This window comes from Hippocampus guttulatus, chromosome 5, assembly GCF_054856545.1.
Source record: "Hippocampus guttulatus isolate MCC_2025c chromosome 5, RoL_Hgut_1.0, whole genome shotgun sequence".
Taxonomy (NCBI): Eukaryota; Metazoa; Chordata; class Actinopteri; order Syngnathiformes; family Syngnathidae; genus Hippocampus; species Hippocampus guttulatus.
Genome location: NC_141265.1, coordinates 9609337 through 9633920, shown reverse-complemented (window position 1 = coordinate 9633920; position 24584 = coordinate 9609337). Strand labels below are relative to the sequence as shown.

General features: G+C 42.1%; 1 protein-coding gene across 4 annotated transcripts in view; it reads left to right on the top strand.

Annotated features, from left to right (window-relative positions):
• The window catches only part of pbx3b (pre-B-cell leukemia homeobox 3b), a 59651-nt gene extending 35689 nt beyond the window's left edge, over positions 1-23962 (top strand). The window contains exons 3-11 of one of the 4 annotated variants that reach the window (XM_086112077.1): positions 8847-9088; positions 10938-11128; positions 12418-12553; positions 13331-13360; positions 17889-18054; positions 18639-18716; positions 19167-19279; positions 20451-20540; positions 22456-23962. In XM_086112077.1, coding sequence (XP_085968203.1) covers positions 8847-9088; positions 10938-11128; positions 12418-12553; positions 13331-13360; positions 17889-18054; positions 18639-18716; positions 19167-19279; positions 20451-20540; positions 22456-22548 — 1139 coding nt within the window. In that variant the 3' untranslated portion in view covers positions 22549-23962. The remainder of the gene's footprint in view (positions 1-8846; positions 9089-10937; positions 11129-12417; positions 12554-13330; positions 13361-17888; positions 18055-18638; positions 18717-19166; positions 19280-20450; positions 20541-22455) is intronic. The other 3 variants (XM_086112079.1, XM_086112078.1, XM_086112080.1) reach the window with 3 other exon arrangements.
• The last annotated feature ends 622 nt before the right edge of the window (positions 23963-24584 follow it).

The following is a 24584-nucleotide window of genomic DNA, read 5'->3' as shown; positions in this document are numbered from 1 at the left end:
AAAAAGATGGACATCAAAGTTGTGGGTACCCATTTATCTTATGGCCCTTTAATTGGCCACCACAGGCAAGGTACAAGTCAGTGCAAAATAGTCGGTGTTGAGTGCTTGGGCGGATGTCTGAAGACCTCTCAGTGGGTTCATTGCCAATAAATCCCTTGCAAAGAAAGCACAGCCTTTTCTTTTCCTGTTGTGGAGTGCATTATGGAATCTCACAAAAACATTATGAAACATAATACGCTGAATTCAACACTGAGGGCCATGGGGCTCGCTTTCCTTTTACGATGTATTTTCATGGTAACCGTGTCCTGTTCTTGACCTCCAACTTGACTTGAGCTTGACATCTTCAGGGCTTGACATGAGGCAATACACTCTGAAAAGGTCATGCAGTGTGATCACCATGAGCCAGCTGAGATTACATTTTGCTAACTCTGTACTGAGTTAACCCTTTGTGAGGACACTCGCTGCAATACCTGCAAATTCAACATATCGACCAAAAGAACACATTGAGCATGTTAAAAGAGCCCCTTTTCACATGTCTTTCAATTCAAGGTTAAATTATAATTATATAAGAGTTGACTTCATCATTAAAGACAATTTTTCATCAAAACCTCCTACAATTAAGTTCGCCGTGTGATTGTTAGGTGTAAGGATTACACAAAATCTGCTAAACCTAAATGTCACAAAGCTAGGGAGGGGTCAGGAAGAAGGCGTAAACGGTGGTTTGGAGCCAGGATTTTCTTTCATTTGGGACACGATTCCAATTTAAGATTGTTAGATCTCAATGTACAATCTGGAATTATTGCCCAGTCAAAGCGCGGCAGATCCAACACGGTGGAACAAACCTGGTTCAAGTTTCTATGCCCGTGAAACAGAGCTCAGGGACTATGGTTAATAATTCATTGTTCTCCACTCAAGTGAACAATAAAAATATAAAAACAGAGTCATTAATTGCCGACATACAGTAACGGAACGGCATCAAGAGTTGGCGTTCTCATTAACCTGTCACCTAATTATCTACCTCCAATCTGAGTCCTGACAAGACCTGCCATCTGAACCCTCCACTAGGTTGGTTGCGTTGTGTCGTGTCAGCATTTGCCAGCCGAAGTCAAAGCACCATTAGGTGACCGGGAAGACAAAGGCATCATGCAGCAGAGGTTCCCCCTGCATGCACGTCCACAGTGTTCGCCCTGTTAATGCCTTCCCTTCCAATTAAATCTGCAACTGTTAATTATTGTAATTATGGGCACGGGTCCCCAGCTCTATCCCACTGCAGCCCCTCCTTCGCCTCGTGCAGAGACACAACGGGAGCTGTTATGTTGCTTCAGCGGCGCCTCATCTCTGCTCCACTGAAATCCAAGCAGGGGATTTGATGCAGAGGGGGATTGGGTGCAGATGACAAGGGTGACACGAGTGGGATTGCGCAGTTCATCTCAGAGACCGGGGGGAACAAGTCACAGTCAATGACCACACCTCAAACTCATTACGGAGTCGCTCAAGTAGAATTCTGGCGATATTTGGGATTTTGGCTTGTCTTGTTTTTTGGGCTGTCTTAAATGGTTCACAGATACGCAGTCCAATAAAATCTCGTACAATAGATGGATTAAAAATTATGTTTAATTAAAATTATAACACAGAAAGGCTTTGTTTTAATGGGCATCAGAAGTCATTTGTACATTATTATGTTTATTCAAGTTTTATTAAAACACCAATGATTGCCTGTTCTGGCCACAGTGCAGTAAAACCTATCACACTGCAAGTTGTCCAAAATGTTTTGGATCACGTATCTAAATGAGAAGCAATTCTTATTTGTCTTGAATCTTGTTCCCCTTCCATTTTATGATAATACCAATCTCGATTTTGTCCGTCAGAGAGACACTTGCAATGGATGTGAAGTGATGTGTTGAGTTTAAGGCGAGCTGAAAAAGAGTGGATGGCAGGCCGGCTGCCTGTTAAGTCTGTGCGTGTCTCAGCATCCTCTTTGGCCTGCTTCTGTCACAAGCTGTTGTTGGCCCAGACCTGATCTGCCCACCCACTCCTTGCACTGCACTCTGCAGACCTAGTTGTAACCTGCAACATCAGGCTCCGCATCATTCCAGAAACAAGGCTGTTGTGAAGGTGCGTGCAGCCGAAGACACAAGAAGTGGATGTGTTTTTGTGAGCTTTAGCAGTTCTCCCTGAGAATCAAGCTCGGTTGTAACCTCAGGTGCCTCACAGCAGAGTCCTTCACACGCCAGCACACCCAGCAAAGGATCCGGGCTTTACAATTTAGAGCTGAATTCGTTCCTACAAAAGACACTGGGGGAAAGAGCAGCTCCTTCTGCTTCAGGCAATGCAGCCTTTTCGTGAATACACTGCAAAATCTAAATGATGGACTGTCAACTCTCTTGCAGGAATGCCACTGCAAAGAATAATCTCTCTGGCAGTGGATCATGGTTGGCTGTATGCTACCCATGCCGTTTCTTTGTTTATGCGTCCATGTAGCCTTCACACGCACACCAGACAACCTGTGTGCGCGCCTGCAGACGCGCACGGCAATAAAATATAGAACACTGAAAAAAATGCTTTGCATCAAATGCAGTTTATCTAGAAACTAATTGGAAAATGTATTTGACTACCTAGTTTTTCCACCTCGAGCGTTTAAAATAATTGATTACAAGGCTTGGCTTGGCGTCTGGACAAAGTCTTTCTTGCTAATCTTGTATGGTTGTCTGTGTGTACAAGACCTGCTGTGTGACCTGGTTTCATGCAGTCTTCATCCTCTAATTAGGAGGCTACAGAAAGGCTGGAATGAGAGGAGGACTGATTAGTTGCCTTGGGGTATTTCATAAGTGGCTTTCAGTGCCACATTTGCATTATTTGCTTGGGGTCTGAATAACAAATCAGTCTACCTTTGCATAAAATTGAGGCGAGCAGCCCAAGACCATCAATACGTTAACGCTACAATATAAAAGAAAGCAATTTAAAAGCTAGCAAATAAATAACAGCACGATGAAATGCAATATTTGCACATAAGATGTCTGGCTGCTGAGCTCTTAACTCTTCAGCACAAACGCATTACAAATCTATTCATGGACTTCCCATTTGATTACATCACACTTGATGTTCAGTGCTACGATACAAGAATCTCTGCCATTGCAGCTCCTTCACGTGACAAGCAGACCTTGTGAACCGTGTAAGCCCCGAGTTGACGCCCTGTGCTGTGGTCCTGGTGGGTCAGTCTGTTTTGTGATCTGTAGCAAAGGTCCTGTCCACTTACTTGGCCAGACTCCCCGACCGCTGCGCGCGGCCGCCACCACTGGGCCTGGCCAGCCATCACTGTACCACTTGACCATTTGTCCACATGGAGTCTTGAAGAGCTGGAAACAAAGCGGCAGCTCGCATGTCCAAATATAAACACACACACACACACACACACACACACACACACACACGCACGTGTGATCACTGAGAGTGACAGTGGCTCTTGTTTCGGCAGCCCTCCACCCTCCTCCTCGCATCCTAGTTCGTCATGTAGGGTGTCACTTCACACAAATGTCAGTGCCATTGCAGGACATTGATTAATTTTAGTGTGCTTGACAAAATGTCTTCAAGATAATTTTTTGGGCTGTTGTTCCCCATGCAGTGCCAACCCAGCTCCCCACGTCTTTACTAGGAGGTCAGGAGTGCCACCTTACCCCACCCTCCGCCACTCCGGCAGACATTTGTTGGGTGGTTAAAGGGCAGCATTATCATCAAGGCTACCTGACCTGACAGAGATCATCTTTTATGACCACGTTTTGTCACTCATCATCCCAGCCCAGCCCACCGCTACCGTATTTGTTGCTTGTTTTCTGCGTACTGTGATGGGGGAAGTCTTGACCCGGCTCTGGCACGGAGCGGGCTTTAACGTTTCACTGTCAGCACAGCTGATTAGCTTATCACTCACTGCGGTGGGAAATACATCATCATTCTAGACAGGGATTCTCCTGTTTAGGTTGTGTTCTTCTTTGAATCGTTTCATTCCGCAACCACCCAACTCGCACAATGTAGTTATTGATTTTCAAACGTTGTTGCCAGGATTTACCTTCGGAAAGATGTGCCCCACTCTGCATACGTTATTCACACCTCTCAATGAATTAATTATTAATATGGGCTTGTGAGGCCAATCTTATTTTGTGATCTTTCCAAGACAATTGTACAGTTCTGGATTGGTCTGTCAAGTCCACAAAGACATGTTTGCATGACTTCGGTATGGCAACACTTGAGAGTCCAGACCTCAACCCCATCAACCCCCTTTGAAATGATGTGAATCAGAGATTCACAATTTGGGGCTTCTGGTCAGTCAAATGTTATTCTGGTGAATGAACAAAGCAACATCCCACAAAATCTTCTCGGAAATGTATGAAATCTCTGCAAAGTGTTCGTCACAGTATTTTTCTGCACCTACAAGTGCCATGCACATTTTCCCCATTGCTTGTAGAAATACATTAAAATCTTATTTCTATTGTAGACAAAGGCCATATCCTTTTTAGCCTGTGCATTTTAGCTCACTCACCCGAGACAGTGACACACAAAGTTGCTAATGTGCTTTGCCTCCCTACAGTGTGGTATCAGGTATGGTAATTACTCTGCCATTAACATTGGGAATAGTTAATGTGTATTAATGTGTTAATGTAATGTTAATTACTGTACATGCAATAGAGAGCCCGCAGGCAGTCTCTCAGTTTCTTTGTGCCATGGAGATGTAGGCCAAGGTTTAAAAAAAAAAAAAAGGCGCCTATTCAGAACATCAGTGAAAGCGAATCCTTATGTTTCATTTGTCAGAACAAACGATTTTCAGTGGTAATTTGATCCTGCTCCCAGCTTCTGGAACTGGAAGTCACTGATCCAGGCGTCTCAACAAAGAAGATGATGTGAAGTCAAAGGAGACGCGGAACACGGCAGTGGTGACATTGGCCCCTTTGTGAAATAAATACTGTAAGCTTTCTCTATTCTCTAGTGTGCTGCTTTGGCAGCCAGTTTTAATAACACGCTGGATTAGAAGCCTTGCATCCTGAATGCCAACCTGGAGTTAAAGCTCACCTTGGCCGAGACCCAGTGACAGGCTCGATGCCGCGGCTTCCCCCCCTTCTTCCTCCTCCTCTTCTTCCACCCAGAGGCCTCCCTGCTCTACTGCACACCTTTAAGAGAGATGACCTTTGCGAATATTGACAGAAAATAAATTCTGTTTCGATTCGTTAGCTTTGGGAGACCTTTCTGGATCAATGCAATTAGATGAGCAGGGTGTCGATATGTGGCTGGAGCCCTGCACTAAAGACGCAGCCTGGGAGCACAGCAGCAGGAGGTCAGGGTTACTTGTAATGAGAAGGCCGTCCTGCGGTGGACAAAATCACATAGTGTGTTGTCAACAGCAAAGCAGGCATTAAACCGGTGGGTCACAAAAGAACTTTTTGAGGGATCATAAATCCACAAATCTGGACTAGCTCTGCATTCAGCAGTACATCTTCCCATATGCTGTCTGATGTTTGACGGTGCAGTCAGTGCACCAGAATGAGGTGGAGGACCCCGACGCTGCCCCTTCCCTCCTGAGCAGGCCACATTAACCCAGCAGGGCTCTGCCTTTATGGCTCTCCTGCTCGCACTTCAGTGATGAGAGTAAACAAGCAAAGGGCCAAAGGTCATCTAAGCTCAGAGAATAACGGACGGCACAAGGGAAGAGGAAATGGGAGGAAAAGAAAGCGGCCCGAGGCAAGCCTTGGATCACTGTCGGTGATTCAAGCAGGGAGTGATGGACAAGACAACAGGCACACACCGAAATTTGTTAAATGGGATTAAAAGATACATTGTCCTCATCGAGCAAATGTGTCACTTACTTGTATCAAACTGTGAAATCCGTAAAACCAAAAGAACCACCCCTAACTGAGAGAGAATTGAATGGATTGTCATACTTTCTCCTTTTGTCTCATTCACAGAGGGGAAATACTCCACCTTTGTTGTTTGAATGACTAATGAGGCTGATTTAGGCTCCCCCCAGCCCCTTTTACATGGTGAAATGCATTCTTGTAATTAAAACAGCCAGTGTCATTGGAGTTCTGTGAAAAAGCCAGAACAGCTATGGATTTTTCATTCTCAAGTTGCGATGGTAAACGAGGTGCACCAAGGTGACACGGCTCGTGCAACTTTCCCTCGCACTGAGATAAATCCCACTTTAACCATGGAGGTGGATTAACCCGGATGCCCAAACTTGTTTTAATACCCGTATCGTCAGACAAAAAAATGGGATGACGATTTGTGTAGGCAAGCAGCATTTCAAAATGTGACGATGGCTTTGCAAGATTTGTCAACCACACAGCAAATTAAAGATATTATCTAGCTGGAGTCTATTTGGAGAAAGCCGGGTGATGATGCTGAGTTGAGACAGTGATTTTGCAAACTTAAGCTTCCGCAACAAAGATACAGAAACAGAGATGCATTACACTGTAATTTTTTGTTTTTATTTTTTTGCTATCTCCCCCCCTCCCCATATTCTTCTAATCTGCTTGCCTTGAATGGAAGACAGACACATCCTGCCTTTGAAACGTGTTTGTTATGAATGACCTGCCGTAGTGGATTGTGGCTCAAATACACCTTGGTGGACTCCTGCGGGGCCGTCGGCTTCACAGGGTAGCGGAGTAATCATTTTTATCCTGCTGATTTCCCAAATAGAAATGGACACGTATGATAAAAATGTCACAGCCACTCCGCATGTCAGCGGACTAACAGGATTACATGTCACTTACTAATGTCGCGCTCTGTTTTCGTTTGCTGTGAATGGCCACCTTATTGCGCACACACACACACACACACACACACACACACGCACACGAACTTTGTGGGAATATACGGTGAGAGACAAGTAGCTTTTTATGGTCTGTGATTATTTAGTTTGAATGAAACTAGTGATTTATGCCTATTTAGTTGAAAAGCCTTGTAAATTCCCTCAGCTGCATTTCCCCTGGACACAGAGTGAGTCGAGTAAAAGTGACAACTGGGTTTTCTGTGGAAATGTACACCGGGTGCCAGACTTATATTTAATATACCTGACATGAAAGACGTGCCTCGCTACCTACAACCACCTGCAACACCGAGGGAAAGTACAGCCGGGTAGCTTGACTTGAATCTGTGAGCGAGTAAAGACTGAATTAGGAAAATATGAACCTCAGTGGCAGACAAACCACCAGCTATTAGAGCATGCTGAAATATATCAACATTTGAATCATGTGCCATTTTGGTGTGCGCATAACCTGGAACAGTTCCCCCCACAATGAGAGCTTTGGGTGCGAGAGTTGTGCAGATGCTGTATGATGTGAACGAGGGTTAGTGGAGCAAGCGGCATATTGTCCACATGGTTGGGTTGGCTGTGCGAGCCTGATGGAGCCTTGTCCAGCATCTCAATGTCTCCAACACAAATAGGCACATTCATCCACTCCTCTCACACCATTACACCTCAAAGACTCAAAGCCAGCCAATCCATAAATAGAGGCAAATTTCATTGCCGCTCAACAAAACGTGGAATCAACGGTGGAGTGGATCCAGAAGGAATGCTTTTTTTTTTTTTGCTTTGTTTTTTTTCCCTTGGTGATTGAAAAGAGCAAATTTACAACAGAAGTTTGCTTTCTCGTGCTCACTCCTGTGAGTGATGCACGGGGTCAGTTAGCCAGACAGTCCAAGCCTTCTCGGATTGCATGCCTGCTAGCTGACATAATTAATCTTCTTATTTAGAATCCAGAGGCCAGTCGTATCTTAATGGAGCTGTAATGAGCTGTTTGAAATCCTTGAATTGTGAGCGAGATTATTTAATTGAAACAACTCTGGCAATCAGAATGTTTGAGTAGCCACTCATTGTACCTGCCAACCATAGAATCACATTTTACCAACTGAAAGGATGCTATGCTGACCCTGTGTGTTGTTTTGTTTTTATTGTATAAAGCCTGGCATCAAAGCTGCATTGCCAGTGTGTCCAGTCGTGCATGCGTGCTATCTACTGGGTGATTACATCTTGCCGACAGACTGGTGAGACAGACAACAGCAGGGTCTGATCGCATGACCAGAATTAATGAATGAACACTTCACATAAAATGCATTGGGCTCTCTTTGTCCTACTAAAAAAAATAATGCTACAAAATCAGGACTGCACATTCAGATCTTAATAGCAAACAACAACACCAACACCAACAAAGTAGAAAAACAAGTAGGTATAATGCAGAGTCCTTGACATACACTGTGTCAAAAAAAGGAGACACTGGAGATATAGATAGTTTTCTGTTTAGGATCTTTTCACAAAGTAGGAGTGCCACTTCACAATTGAGCATTTGTCAGTTTATGGATGTTGCTGTCATGTCAACCTCACCGTACACAGTGTGCACTGCCGTGTGTAAATAAAAGAACAGGCTTAGACATGGGCGACAGCAACGCGCCGCATTCTCAGAAAGTGCTGACGACATACCTGCGGGGGGGAAAACATCACACTGGGGCTGACTGTGTAGACATAATACTTTTAATTGTGCGCAACAGCTATGTCAAGTTTCATCAGCTTCAAATGAAAAAGACAGTCGATTTTACAAACATGTGCATATGTATACAGGTGTTGTAATTGTTTTTCCAACTTGGGCTCATTCTGGAGGAACACCCTATCAAAAAATAATAATAATAATACGGTCATCGTCCCAGTTATAATTTTTTATACAAAATAGACGTGTTACCCATATTTTGGTTCGATTGTTTAAATTGCAGCTCTCAGTAGGGTACTTAAAGACGTGTCTGTCATTTGTATGTCACCGCATTGCTTCATCCAAGGCCCTCTCTCCCTTGTCTGTGTGCTGCTGCAGGTCTCAGCATTCGGGGCGCCCAGGAGGAAGACCCTCCAGACCCCCAGCTCATGCGTTTAGACAACATGCTGCTGGCAGAGGGTGTGGCCGGACCAGAAAAGGGTGGCGGATCCGCAGCCGCCGCAGCTGCAGCCGCTGCCTCGGGCGGAGCAGCTGACAATTCTATTGAACATTCCGACTACAGGGCCAAGCTCACCCAGATCAGACAGATCTATCACACAGAGCTAGAGAAATATGAACAGGTAAGGATGGTTTCTATTGTGTCGAGGTTAAGATCTCCCCCGGTATCAAGATGACGGTATCTCCTGTTTTGCAAAAACAATGCTTGTTTTTTCTCTCGTGATAAAATAATCAGTCATACATTTTACTCTACATTCAGGGGAAAAAATGAAAGCAAATCCTGTTCTGTTGTGTAAACCAAATTAAAGTCTTAAGCCAATTAAAGTCTGTCTAATCATGACTTTCTCGGTGGACAAAGCAAGTCTCATGAAGGTATGCTTGAAGGAGCTTGGCCAGCAAGAACTTTAACCGAACTTTAAAAGTCCAACACTGCACGCCTGCCTCAAAGCACAAAGGTTGGCGCAAGCTAGGAGCTAGCTTGATTTCTTAACAGTTGACTTGACATAGGTGCTGAGACAGGATCCGGATTCGGATGCTGTCCAGTTGCCTCCCACAGTATCAACTTTAAAGTCGTATTTAATATTACGAACATCGGCAATTAGTCTACAGTTGTGTACTTTTAAAAAAATTAAAAACGTTTGCAAAAAAAAAATAAAAATCCTACAACATTGATTTAGTAGTAATTGTAGATTTGTTTTCAGATGTCAGACTTTGAATTTTAGACTTTAGTCCGCCCACATTCAGGTTCGAAATTTGTGTGCTTGAATACTTCAGCCTGCTGACATCAGCAACAGAATGACCACAGCACATTAGTTGCTTGGTTGCTTCCTTAATCATGTTATTTTCTTGTGTTAAGAATTTATCAGAACATAACAACATGGGATTTGCTGCAATCATTGCAATGATTTTGACTCGAAAGTTTTTTGTCCGATTTGGGGTGGGGGTGCGGATAACGGGGGATACTTCTCTGCCTGTGCATACAATTTTTGTTAGCTAATAATGTTAAGCATATCATCTATCCATCCATTATCTGATCCTCTCAGGTTTAAAGTAATCATGGACAAGGGTGACAAAAACGTGCAAAGAAGTGATCAAAAGAATATTTTTGCATTCATTTTTTCCAAATAGTCTACAGTTCTGTCAATGATGCCACACCACGACATATTGATTTTGGAGGCGTAAAAGGGCTGTTCCCAGGGTAATTAGCAATTAGTAATTAGATTGATATTATTGGGAATGACTTCCACTTTAATTTTCTTGAGCAAAAAACAGGTGAAATCTTGGCCATCTGGACACTAAAGGTCTTTCAATGCATCACAAAATTAATTAGCAAGCAAAAGGCTAAGAGAGGGGCTTTTTCAAAAAACACAAAATGTAATACGGTAAATGTAACTGTAAGTGAACTTTGTCCAGTAAAATTATGATTATCTCACCTGGCGCATTGATCCTTCCATTAAACACATTATGGATAGAAAAAAACAACAACAACAACTTGAAGCTGTTGCGGTAATGCTTCATCTAGGCAGAGAGTAAATTAGAGTTAATTTACTCAGGGTGAATGGAGGTGGTTTTTCAGGGGCATGCACCACTTTGTCTGGAGTGCATGCATCTTTCGTAGGGGTATTTCCAGGTTTTAATTATCTAAATGTAAATACTTAACAAATTTTACTCCGAGTAATGAGCTAAAGTGTGCACTACATAAATGGGTCATTCTAATTAATCATGTATGAATTACCGATTTAACGGAAAGCTGTTGAAATTCACTATGCATTAGGCCAAAGCCAAATTGCAAATTGGCATTTATAGTTATACATGACTTCACCTATTATGTCAAAGTGACTCATTTCCGATATGTAAAAAGTGTACAATTGCCAAGGATCAATCAAATGACTTTTTGGATGTCCAGAGCGCTTATGAGTGTGATATGAACAAAACGAAATGGCTTCTTTTGTCTGTGTTTCTACTCGACAGGCGTGTAACGAATTCACTACCCACGTGATGAACCTGCTGCGGGAACAGTCTCGTACGCGGCCCATCTCGCCCAAAGAGATTGAGCGCATGGTGGGAATCATCCACCGTAAGTTCAGCTCCATCCAAATGCAACTGAAACAGAGCACCTGCGAGGCTGTCATGATCCTGCGTTCCAGATTCCTTGATGCCAGGTCAGTGCATGTTATTCACAAGCTTATTGTTTCGCCTTGACCCATATGGCCCAAACCATGAAAAGAAAAAAATAGAAGATCCTTCCAAAAGTTTAGAACTATGATTACTTTTTAATTGAATGACTGTCCAGAAAAAAAATGCATTATCGGTTCATGCTCTCTGTGGTTGCGGTGGCACACGCCAAAACAATTTAGAATTTTCTGGGCTGAAAAGCCATTATATCTGAAAATAAATCTCAGGTTAAAAAAAAAAAGAAATAAGAAAAAGAAATCACCGGCTAACCTCCCAAATGTAATTGATGTTTTAATTGTTTGATTATCTCGCAATTACAAAAATGGTTATTTCTCGAGCTATTACTTAAGCCCGCGCAAAACCAATTCAAAACTTCAGCATGACTGAATGTATTGTGAGGCTTTTTTTTAATTTCCAAAGAAGATTTCTGTCACTTATTGTGCATTACTTTTATTCAAAATCATTGTTTGTTTGTTTTTCTGGTCAAAACAGGTTGTAGGATGTGAGATGCGTGATTCTAATGTCTATGCGCCATGCATGATGACTTTTCCGGACGATTATCCCCTCCCACCTGAGAACAAAGTGAATTGAGGGCCAGGTCATGTGTAAAGCAAACGTCGAGTGTGGAAATGTGCAATTCTGCAAGGCTCAACACAAGTTTAGGCCAAACAAGCCGAGCGAAAGCACATTTGCTGCCCACTGCCTGTGCTAGGCGCAGTAAACACGGCAACAAATCAGCAAATGCTCAAGAATGTGATAAGTAGTGCCCTTGGGAGGGACGCGGACCCAGATCTAGTTAGAGTTTGCTTGTTTCTGCTGGAGATCCCTGGGGCTGTGGCACTTAAGGAACAATGCTCAACTGTGCATGCCGTGATTTCTATAATGTACCGAGATGCACTCCGACTGGGCTTTGCGCTCCATCACGAAGCCCACCCATCCACGGCACTAAACTCTGCGCATTACACGCTTGGACTGGAAATTGGAGACCAACAGACCAAATTAAGCATTCCTCGTGTTTTGTGGTTGCGTGTGCATTCGTTTGTGTGTCTGCTCGTCAATGTGTTGGTTGGACCCCGGTCTTGTTTGTCTTGACGAGACTTGCAGCAGGACACAGTACAGTGTTCTACTCCTCGGTGCTCCTCGAGCCCATTCTTCATCATTTTCACCATTTATGTGCGAGATTGATTGTGCAATTTGTGTGATCCAAATGGACGAGTTAATGCTGGTCGCACTAATAGGCTCGCCCGGCCTTTCTCTCGTTTTGCTCCCCACTCAGGCGGAAAAGGAGAAACTTCAGCAAGCAGGCGACAGAAATTTTGAACGAGTACTTCTACTCACACCTCAGCAACCCTTACCCAAGCGAGGAGGCGAAAGAGGAGCTGGCCAAGAAGTGCAGCATCACAGTTTCCCAGGTGGGTAGCGCACATCCCACAGTAGCTGGTGGCTAATCGGGGTGGGGAAGGGGGGAATCCTAGAGGAAGCCCTTGCCATGGGTTACACCAGCAAGGCACAGCGTCCTCAGCTAACCTTGACATTGTGACTGCCTAATGATGCTTCAGTCAAGGCAGTCTGAGTAGGGCCGCAGGGAGGGGAGGACCATCATCTTGGCCTCAATCAAAGCACTTTGCTGTCCTTTCTTAACTGCCCCAACGCCTTGTCCCCTGCCATCCAACTCCCCCTCGACACTCATTCCCATCCACCACATGCGCTCTCTTTCCTACCTGTCACTCACTCAGGTCAGAAACTGGGAAGAAATCATCAATTTTTACGATTCTGCGTGCTGTGCTTAACAACACAGTAAGATGTTGTCTTTAAGACTCTCCTAATGCTACTATCTTCTTTCAACTTAACGGCTTGATCGCTATAGCCTCCTTGTTGGGTGTGAACCTGAAGGCAATATCTCTCACACCTACCCCCCACCCCCCTCCACACACACACATATCTAAATTATTATTGTGCGCACTCCCCTGTTATTTCCGACACACTACTATCTAGACGCTTAACACAAACACGTTATATTGTATCTATGCTCGTCCTCATGAGGCACAATATCAGGGAGACATGAATCTATAACATAACGATTCATCTGCAGTGTTTTGTTCTGTGTGGGGAGGGGAGTGTTAAGGGGGATATTGAGTGTAGTCATGAAGAGTCAGATACTGTAAAAGCCCATTCTTTTTTGCCTTCAGGGGGTGGGAAGCACCATCACAGTATCTCAGGTATGTCATAACTTCTCCTGATCCACTGTTTTCATTTCTTTGTTACCTCTTTTGTTTATGTATGTAATAGCCACTTCACTGCACAGACCCCCTCCCTCTCACACAAATAGATCATTGCTAATGTTATTATGAATTTAAACAATTAGATATGACTGACATTTTGACAATGGTCCAATTCACATCCCACCTTTAAATTGCACCGTTCCATTGACTATTTTGGTCAGCTCATATTTTTAGCACACTAATTTTCTCATCATATTTTGTGTGTACAGACTACAGTATGTGTCACATGCTGTTTTGCATTTACTTATGTTTGTTTGTTGTTTAGCATCAGCAGGATGTGTGGTGTTCTGAATATGCACCTTTTGTTCTCTTTACCCCTCTGGCCAATGCACAATCACGCTGCAACACTTAAAGAAATGGGCACCAGTGGAACTTAGCTTAGTTTTCCGAGTGCCTTGCTAAGCAGGCCACTGTACTCGTCCCCATGAGAACAAATCAGTCCTTGCAAGAATTAGAGTGCCTTTAAAAATTCACTTGAAGTCATCGCAGGCCCCATTAATGGCTCACTCCTCGACAAACAGAGGCCACAGAAGACATTACTATTGACTTATTCTTAATGCTTTAGCTCATTTTAAGTGAGTAGCAAAACGTGAGACTCACCCGAATGCCCCGCGCACCCTAAGTGTGTTATCCCTCACAGCGCCGCAACTTTACACGCTCGCAATCCAATTGCAGTGGCTACTCTGTGGGCTTAGTTAAGTAATTTGTCAAAATCCTGATTTCTTTTTGTGGGCTTTGTTGATTATTCAAACAGTTCAAGTAAAACCATCCATCGAGAGCGGTATGCCAATATCAGTTGGAAGCTTTGCTCAATACATCACTGCTGACGAAACACGCAGCATTATTGTTAGCAAAGTTGACATTGAAATTCTGTCATATTTTCTTTGCCACAATGCATGTTTGTTTCAAGGTCTGTGGCTAGTCCCGAGCCACGTTATATATAATCTGAATTTTCTTTCTCTCCTTGAGCCACACCCAGTGCATCATATTAGTGCATTGAGCGAAACAAATATTAGTGCTCATTCACCTATAGACCTTGCATAACAGATGGAATCAAAAAAAATGGTTCCAATCTATTGAAAATTTAGGGTTGAACAAACTGTAGTCATAGACTGATCATATATTTTCATTTGTAGGGTAGATTATTGATTCAGTTAGAATATAAGAGCTTCTCAACCTCTCAAAATGCGGAGCAACTCTATTGTATTCTTGCAAACAGTCCACATGCTTATGACACGATGAAGCCAGTCTTCAAGGTTGCTGATGTCAGGTATTCTAGTGTTTGCACCTCAGCTCTACCCTTACTTAGCAGTCGACTGAATGCGTGGCCTTCTCCAAGATGGAAGAGAATTAGTTCTATAGATTAGGTTGTGATTCACACCTTGCATTGCTCGATAGTAGGCTGACCCGGAGAACCGCTAATGCCAGTGTTCATTGGGCGGATGAAAAAAATATGTGACATTTAAGGGTTCGCCTCACTATGTGCTTCTTCAACCATATATCGTACATAGTGGTGAACTCATATTACTTGTTATCACAAAGGACAGGCGCAACACAGAAATGGATTAGATTTGAACTGTAAGTACTTATCACATATGACTGGCAAGCTGAAGTATTTGCTTAAATTTTTGCCATGGTGGTTAAAGTGTGGTACGAATTAAACTAGTCACACTTGATTAATTGATTGCTTTCAATTATTAAAATGACGCATACAAAAAAAATCTGTGAGACAAGAATAATAATGTTAATAAAATATGTGATTTGCAGTATGTGGCCTGTTAAAAAAAATAGGGTGAAGATTACATCATTCCAATCCACTATCATCAGGTTAAGTAAAAAGGATGATAGCCAGGGCTTTCATTGCTTCCAATTAAACCTTGCTTGTTAGTTTAACCTCTAGGTAAACCCATCAAACAATTGATGTCAAGGAAACCCTGCTGCCGACAGTGGGTCTCGCCTGAATGGTCATTAATTTTAATTGCTTAGATATTAAAGATTTAGAGTGCAGAGACGTGCAGGATAGAAATGATCTGTTGTCCTGCAAATCCAGTCACTTTTTATGCCACAACATTGGCTGGCTGCTGGGGATATTAAAATTTAAGCACATGGGTGGAAATTAAATAAAGCGTCATTAGGGGCAGCTGCTCTTTGGATGGTCCAGCGGTGGACTGGAAGGCCAGTGGGATAGAGTAGATGGGGTGGAGGGTGCAGCAGCACAGCAATGAGACACTCTAATTTATAGAACCATTAAAAGCATGCATCATCTCATCATTTTTCTGCCTCTTATCACAGAGCCAGCATCTACTCAGAAGATACATCCAACTTTTTAGGGTCTTGCTGTTCGATGTTTCACTTCAACCACTCTGCTTACCCAGCTCATGCTTTTACCTTACCATCTGACCTATGATGTCAAATTTAATCTCTCTAGAATGATCTGTTTTTAACGCACAAACTGAGGGCCCTATTTTGGTTGACTGGCACTCGTGTGTTCGGCGTAAAAAAGGCCATAACCTTTCATGCCGAGTGTACATTGTCATGCCAAGGGCAGTGTCGCCTGTTTGGGGCCGTATTGTGCCTTTTTGCTGTTCCAGCACACAGAGTTGCCTCGCCCCCGACTCATCCGTCAATTTTGTTACAGAAAATAGTCTGTGCTTGGAGTCAAAAAAAAGAATGCATCGTTATTTTCGTGCCGGAGCAATGGTCTAGTTCAGATGCGTTTGTGAATTTGGTAGACACGCTACACCTCATTGGGTGGTGCTGCCGCGCCCCTGGCGGCTATGCAAATTTGTTTACAAAAAGTACACGGCATTTTAGAATTACAAAATGCAGGTGTAACTCTGTGCACAGGTGATGTATTTGATCGAGGCGCAGTCAAACATATTCAGCGCTCCACAAAAGTGTCTAGTGGATATTATCCGATTTCATTGATAAATATGACATCAGCGTGGCACAATCCCTCTGAATGATTGTAGGAATCAATTCACTGAACAAATTCTAATCATTGTCACGTTAAATATATTTAAATAGCACCCTCGTCACGACTAGCATGAGGGGACGTCAAATGCATGATCGGGGGTGCAAAGTGGTCTCGAATAGCCCATGTCATATGCACGGCGGACTACATCATCAGCAAGGGGAGATCTTGCAATTTACCGGCCAATGTCATGTATGGACTGCAGTGAGTTTATTACTGTACCCGTAATGTCAAGCACGGCTTACTCAGGCGTACTGTGCCTCCGACCAGTTTTCATGCAAATGAGGGATGCTGCAAGTATTGACCGCAAAAAGACTACTTCCAAATGCCCCATTATGCCGAATTCTACCTGTAAAATTTCTAGCAAAATACCAAGAGAAAGAAAACTCCACTAATTAGTATAGTTAAACCGTGCTTTGCCCTAGAAGTGCACTTGGCACAAAAATAGGGCCCTGACTGTCATATTAGACCCACAGTATTCTATGCCCACTATTTATTAAAAGTAATTGTGTTTCTGTTACTAAAATACCGACATATAGAGAAGTAATTTGGAAAAAAAAAAACTTGCGTAACTAATGATAATATGGCCAGGCTGGTATGCAATCTATATTTCAAAAAAGTCCCAGTAAAGGAGGGTCAAATATTAATGCCTGTCCCAATTACAGTTTGTATGTATTCCAGGATGCTCGAGAATCAACCCAAGTTCACTTAGCCTGTACTGTATCTGTGCCCTACCTTGTTTCATCAATGCTGGTCAGTGTTGTTATTTTTATTAATTATTGCGTGAAAACATTATGGTGATCGATGTCTTCACATAAATGAATATAAGTAGTAATTTGTTAATTTGAATTTACAATTGAAGAAAATCTGAGCAAATTTAGTATCAGGAGTGCGACTGTTGGCCCTTTTCGTTAATCAGTAGCCAAGAAGTAGCTCTATTTTTTTTCGAAAAGGTTGGTGAAACCTTCGACAAATATTCCTTGCCAGTCAAGAGAAAGTAGTTCATGTTTTTCAAAAGGTAATTTGCTGTGCTAAAAATCATGTTGGAAAGTCTTATGCATAATAACATTGCAAAAGTTGTGAAAATGACTGTAGGTAATGATATGCATTTGTTTATTTTTATACCATCTTTTCTTTTTTTTTCCCATCACTCACTTGTCTGTGTATATCACTGAGAGGAGGGGTGTATCCTTAACAGCCAGCCACGCAGTAACGGACATGTCGAAGCAGCAGGGGCCCCTTGTGTTTGGGTTTTGTCAGGAGACAGAGCTGAGAGCATGTCAGGCTCCCATCCATGAGAAGACACAAGTGGCTCCTTATTATGGCTTAATTAGCTTGTGTACCCAGTGGACATTGCTGCAGGGGCTGGGAATTGGGTACTTGATGGACCCAAACATGACATCTTGAAAGAGTCACACTGCTCAGCGCACGCTGCTGTGGCTGCTTGACGTCTGACTCCTCTGCTCCTCCCCTCTGTGCTCTTCCACGCAGGTATCCAACTGGTTCGGCAACAAGCGCATCCGCTACAAGAAAAATATTGGCAAGTTTCAGGAGGAAGCCAACCTGTACGCCGCCAAGACTGCTGTAAATGCGGCACACGCTGCAGCCGCTGCAGTGCAGAACAGCCAGACCAACTCCCCTACTACACCGAACTCTGGTAGGCACTTCTGCATAATGAAGGCGAGAGATGAAAAAAAAACAAAAAACAAAGACTTGCCCTACACCTCAGGCCTTAACCTGCTGCCTACATCCCTCCCTCCTTGCCTCATGCACCATTCACACAGGCGAGAGTGACAGGCTCAGCTCTCAGCTCCCAGCTCGGGGATCACAGTGTCTCCCGTCAATAAGACACTTGGTGCCAAGCAAACTCATGCATAAAGGGAGCGTTCCTGACTCGTGAACCGAGAATATATGTATTTTGGGAAAAGAAAAAAAAACACATATCTGAATATTGCCATGGGATTTGTTTTCTTTTGACTTTTCTGTCAACCTCCTGTCATTTTAAATGTAATGGTTATGTAGTCACATGGAATGTGGCACATTATTTGGCGATATAAGTGTAAACATAGCAGCTCGGAGCATCAAGATGATGCTCATTTGATCAGTATTTGCATTTCATATGACACCAAAAGGCCAGTTGAAATGCATAGAGTACAATGTAGAATGTGATCGGTTCGGACTGGGATGAACTGCATCAGGAATTGGTAAGCTTATGAAGTGGTCCCTTTTTCTTGCATCCAGGATTCCAGATGAAAGATGAGGAGTTTCAACTGGATTCTGCAGAGAGCAAAAACACTCTTTTAACCAACATGTTTACTGGTACTGGTCTTTTCATAAGCTTCTTCTTGTTCTTGTCATTTCCCATGTGATACCTTCCGCCAGTGCTAGATTGGGAGTAGTTGATGTGGAGCAATTGGGAGCTTTAGCGACCACCCACATGTAGAGCCCCTTGTGTCGTGTGATTCTCACTTCATTTGTGTCCATCATGTTGGTAAAAATATAAAGCCTTTTCAGTCTTCCTGTATATTTTCCCCATCCATTTGTTTATATGCTTCTTTTGTGTTCCTCCTCCACTCTGGTAGTTGCTTGCTTTATGGGCATTTTCTCTAGTATATTTGTATGTGTCTCTTTGAGTTGGGTTCCATTTATTCAGACGTGTACGTGAGTGTGTGCGTGCGTGCGGTGCGTGTCTGCATTGCTTGTGTGTGAATGTGCAGTCCTATTATAGCCCGTTCATGTTATTCAGCTACTTACATTTTCCCTCTCTAGGTTCTTCAGGTTCTTTTAACCTCCCAAACTCTGGGGACATGTACTTGAGCATGCAGAGTCTGAATGGGGATTCTTACCAAGGGGCACAAGTCGGAGCCAATGTACAGTCACAGGTAGGATTAACAATCAGGGACAGTTCCTCACTGCTGGTGGAGAGAGCTGTCCTTGTCTTGCCTGTGTACTGAGCCACACTCAGTGCAATGTGAAGCACGTTAAACAAAGCAAAACGCATCTTGTGAGTGAAGCCCACCTTTGCTCAGTGAGGCTCTCTGATACCGCCAAAAGGCGAACAGAGTGTCTACTGATTTTTTTGGGATGGAATATATGGATGACAAAATATAATGTCACAATACCTTTAAGATTCCAGACATAATTCCAAAGTGAATATTTGGTGAATACATTTGGCTTTGACTTGACCTCTTGGGTTGATATGGGGTATTTGGTCTTGCGGTCCCTCCCTGTGTTACTTTCCTCTATCCTCTTTTGTCTCATTGTGTGATTGCTTGTTTTTGTTTTCTACCAGTCTGTAAGCTTAATGCAACTGTGAATTTACAACAACAATCTATGATATCAAGTTATCGTCATAAATTTATGTTTTACAATCTGTAGTGTGTGTATATATATATATATATATACACACACACACACACACACACACACATTTTTAAATAGAAATAACATTGGTCATGAGATAATTTTAATCAGAGATGGCTTTATTTGTCCCTAAATATATTTTTAATGCTGATTTTAAAAAAGTATTTTTATTCACATGATTTTTCATTTTTTAAGTTTTTATTCTGTATTCTAATTCATCGCTATGATGTTTCAGAAAAAAATTACACCTATCGCTGAACCTATCTCTTAATTCATAAAATTACTAAATATAATTACTTTACCTTAGTATGTCATGATTGTTATTATTAAAACCCGATGTGCTTGAGAAAAAACATGGCCAGAATCGGCACCAGAAAAATCATCTAAAAAAACAAACTGCGTTTCAATTTAAAAAAAAAAATAATGCTGACCAGTGTGATGATAAATGCTCAGTTGTTGTGTTTTTGATTTTGGTACTTATTGTGAGTTCTCAAATGTAAATGAATTACAGTAATATGTTACAAAATCTTGTAGCTTTATGATCAGGTCTGGTTTGCACATTTTCTGTCTTTGGAGTTGTAATGCAGTTTCACCCAAATTAGTGTCTGTTCCTGAGCATGTGTACAGTGAGTGTTCCCCTGCTCCTACACACAAAGTTGAACAGCTTGTCCACCTTGTCTGTTCCTTCAGGTGGATACCCTGCGCCATGTTATCAGTCAGACGGCAGGATACAGTGATGCTCTTGGCCGAAACACGATGTACAGTCCACATAGTTTAAATGTGAGTACAAAATCAGAAACGGTGCCCTATTTTCAATAGGATACACAACCAATAAGAATAATTTATGCCTATGAGTACTCCTGTCTGCCTACAGGTGTTGCTCCACCATTTGTGTTCAAATATCCATGGGTTTAAGTTTGTTTGTTTGTTTTTTTAATGCAACAGTTGCCCACAAAGGTTCTTGAGGTGTTTTTTTTTTCTTTTTCCAAAAACAAAAAAATACAGTCAGGTTAATAAATGACATTACATCTGGTAATCAGCTCAGTCTTTCTCATATTAAATAATACACAAGACATATTTGAGTCATAATATACATGTGCGAAAAATAATTGATAGTGTCTAAGCGAGAAAATGCTGTTGTCCTTACCAGCAGCTTCCGGTGTTATTTTGTCTCTGCTGAAGCCTTATTACTCTAAGCTTTTCCGACATGTCAGCCCCCAGCTAGATCAAGTGTTTTTCACTTTCTCACAAGGTTTCTCACTTCCATTTGCGTTGCAGCCCTGTGCCTCGTGGCTCACTCGAGCTTTGCACAATCCTGACAAAAATAGCAATGGGCAGTACTGAGTCATCCTCACCTTTGCCCCCAATATAAATGAAATAAAAATGGAAAAACTGGGAATCGAGTGTCACAAACACACAAAAATAATCTTTGTGAATAATCCATTGTTGCACTGCATCTGTTTTCATCCAGAAAGTGCTTTGTAGACATATTAGCATAGACTAACCTTTAGCGTTGTTGATGGTGACGTAGACGGATCCAGTAAAGGCTAGGTCATGCCTAGAGCGAAGCAAAGTTAGGCTGGCTAAGACTGGCTCTCTTGGCGAGACCCTGCCTTGTCACTTCCACTCAGCTCTCCCTACCTCAGCCAGGCCGAGCCCTCCCTCCTCCTGACTGGCAGGAGAATATGTAGCGACAAGCTGCCGGACGCTGCTGAACTCTGCTTCGACACTGATTTGAGGCATCACTCCCATTGGTTGGGAAGCAACACAAATTTGTCTCTCTGATATGACAGCTCAAAAGCTAGACCAAAACGTTACTCTTTTTCAGGAAAGCAAGGATGGTTTGATTGTTGAAAATGGATGTTTGCAATCTATCATTTAAATGACCAACAATGGCATGAGGATAAAACAAATACATATTAAGACCAAACAGTGAAAAATGCAGGCCTACTCCAATAATTGTTCTATAGAATCAAATGCAGTGCTGACTCTGCTTTAAGAGATGGGTAGCGATTAATACAAAAGACTCCATTACTAAATGAACAAGCATGAATAAAAATGCCAGAACTCATTTTAGAACTGTTGTTTGAGTTTGAATGGCTTATTTGACTTCCTATCCAGGGGCATAGCATCATCAGTCCCAAGTTTTCCATTCAAACAGCATGGCTGGAATTTGCCAATTTTTTCATTGACCAATGTTGCCCTCATGGTAGCAAGTTGTAGTGCAAAGGTGACGTGACAAGAAGAAAAAAAAAAGAAAAATCATCGCAATTCTGTTGATGTACTTTTGATTGATTTCCCAAAATTGACACCATACATATACTGTATCTACCCCGCCTGGTGCCCAATGTCATGGCTCCAATTCTCACGCAATCACAATGAGGACGAGCCAAAAAGAACATACCCTGGACCGATGACCAGTTATTAACAGCTTATTATATCTATCTCTCTATCTCTCTATCTATCCATCTATCTATCTATCTATCTATCTATCTATCTATCTATCTATCTATCTATCTATCTATCTATCTATCTATCTATCTATCTATCTATCTATCTATATAATCAGATGGACTGATGTTTGTTGTGGTGTGAGAGCTTTGTTCTATCTAAGGATTGGTGATTAAAACTGTCATGTAATCAAATTGCAGAGAAATGTGATAATCATCTCTATCTCCCCTTGTTTGTGTCTCAGACTAATGGGGGGTGGCAAGATGCAACAACTCCGTCTTCAGTTCTATCTGCGACAGAGGGACCCGGCAGTGTGCACTCGGATACCTCCAACTGATCCACTCTCCATGCATTTAAGCCTCAAGCTGGGCAGGGACTTTTAACTGACTGCACAACTGCAGAGGACCTCCAAAACCTTTTCATGTCACTTTTTTTTTGTGCATTTGTTATGTCCCACGACTACATGCCACATGTAAGGATGAACATTTTTATCTTGAAGAGTCAACTTTTCATGATTGTCTCAATGTTTTCTTTGTAATTCAGATGCTTCTTGAAGGGTAAGCGCACACGCTGCATGTGCAAATATCAAAGAGCCCTCTGATATTCATCAAACGTTCATGTTATCTTCTGTATTGAAAATACAGGATGGGTATTTACATGACATTTAAAATGTCAAATGTATGTGATTGCTCTTTTTTTTTCATATTTCAAAAATACTTTTTTCTTTGTATTCTTTGAATCAATGGATTGAAGCAGCTGTTAATGTGACCGTAACAATGCTACTGTTGACAGCTCAATGGCAGCTTTGTGGTTACTTCCAAGTACAAACCAATGATTCTTCATATCTGGAGCATAAAGAAGTGTCATTGATTGCGTTACCATGACATGACACCATCCCATATTTTATCATGCGATGTTTGCCATGTACATATGTAAACATTTTATACTGCTTGTGGTAGTCATCAAATCTCCCACAGTCGATCATAACTCGCGAGTCCCAGTGACACCAACGTGTACAAAACATAACTTAAGAGTGCTTAAACTTCCCAACAATCAATACACAGCTTTATTGCCTCATTACAAGTCATACCAACAAATTCAATCATTTCTGTAGCTTAGAGTGCTCACATACTACCTCTCAACATTTTTTGCCCAACTTTTTATTTTTTTAAATTGTTTTACTTGTTTTAATAACATCTTGCAACACTTCCTCATTCTCTATGTAATGTAATGTATATTTTAATCTTTTAATAAAACTCTGTTGCTATCTTGCAGCTTAAAATGACAAAAAAAGGTGAATCTGATGACATTAACATTACGAAAAATAGCAGAGCGAGTACATTGTTGGTCTGTGGCTTTTATGAAGGGGTACGATAATATTGCGATAAATAAACAGTAAAACTGTTGTAAATACTTCAAAAAAAACATTTTGAATGTTGCTCATCTTATTACTAAATCATACCCCAAAAAATGAAAAAAAATCATTATTAAGACTGTAATGCATAGAAGTTTCAGTATTCAGAACTGTATATTTCCAGCTCTGTTCAACAGGGTTCAAACTTCCTTTCTCTTTTTTCTATTGTATGTTATTCTGAAACTGAAAAGTCATGACAAATGATTTGTGGCAGTGATTCAAATGTAATAAAAATGTTTAGTGTTGCTTTCTAACCAGACGACACCCTGGACTGAAAAGTCTTTCTTGTGGTAGTTGTGTAATTTAAAACATGAATAAAACTTTTGCTTTGATGACAGCATGTAGTTTTTTTCTTGAATTATATATATATACTGTATAGATAGATAGATAGATAGATAGATAGATATGTGTGTATATATATATATATATATATATATAGAGGGCGGCCCGGTAGTCCAGTGGTTAGCACGTTGGCTTCACAGTGCAGAGGTACCGGGTTCGATTCCAGCTCCGGCCTCCCTGTGTGGAGTTTGCATGTTCTCCCCGGGCCTGCGTGGGTTTTCTCCGGGTGCTCCGGTTTCCTCCCACATTCCAAAAACATGCATGGCAGGCTGATTGGACGCTCTAAATAGGTGTGAGTGTGGGCGTGAATGGTTGTTCGTCTCTGTGTGCCCTGCGATTGGCTGGCAACTGATTCAGGGTGTCCCCGCCTACTGCCCGAAGACGGCTGGGATAGGCTCCAGCACCCCCCGCGACCCTAGTGAGGATCAAGCGGTTCGGAAAATGGATGGATGGATATATATATATATATAGAGAGAGAGAGAGAGAGAGAGAGAGACAGAGAATTTATTGACTTTGTGGACAACCTATATCCAAGCCTTTACCACAAGTTCAAATGTATCATTTTATTATTTTGTGAAGGATGAAAAGCTTTCCAACATAAAAATGTTCCAATCATC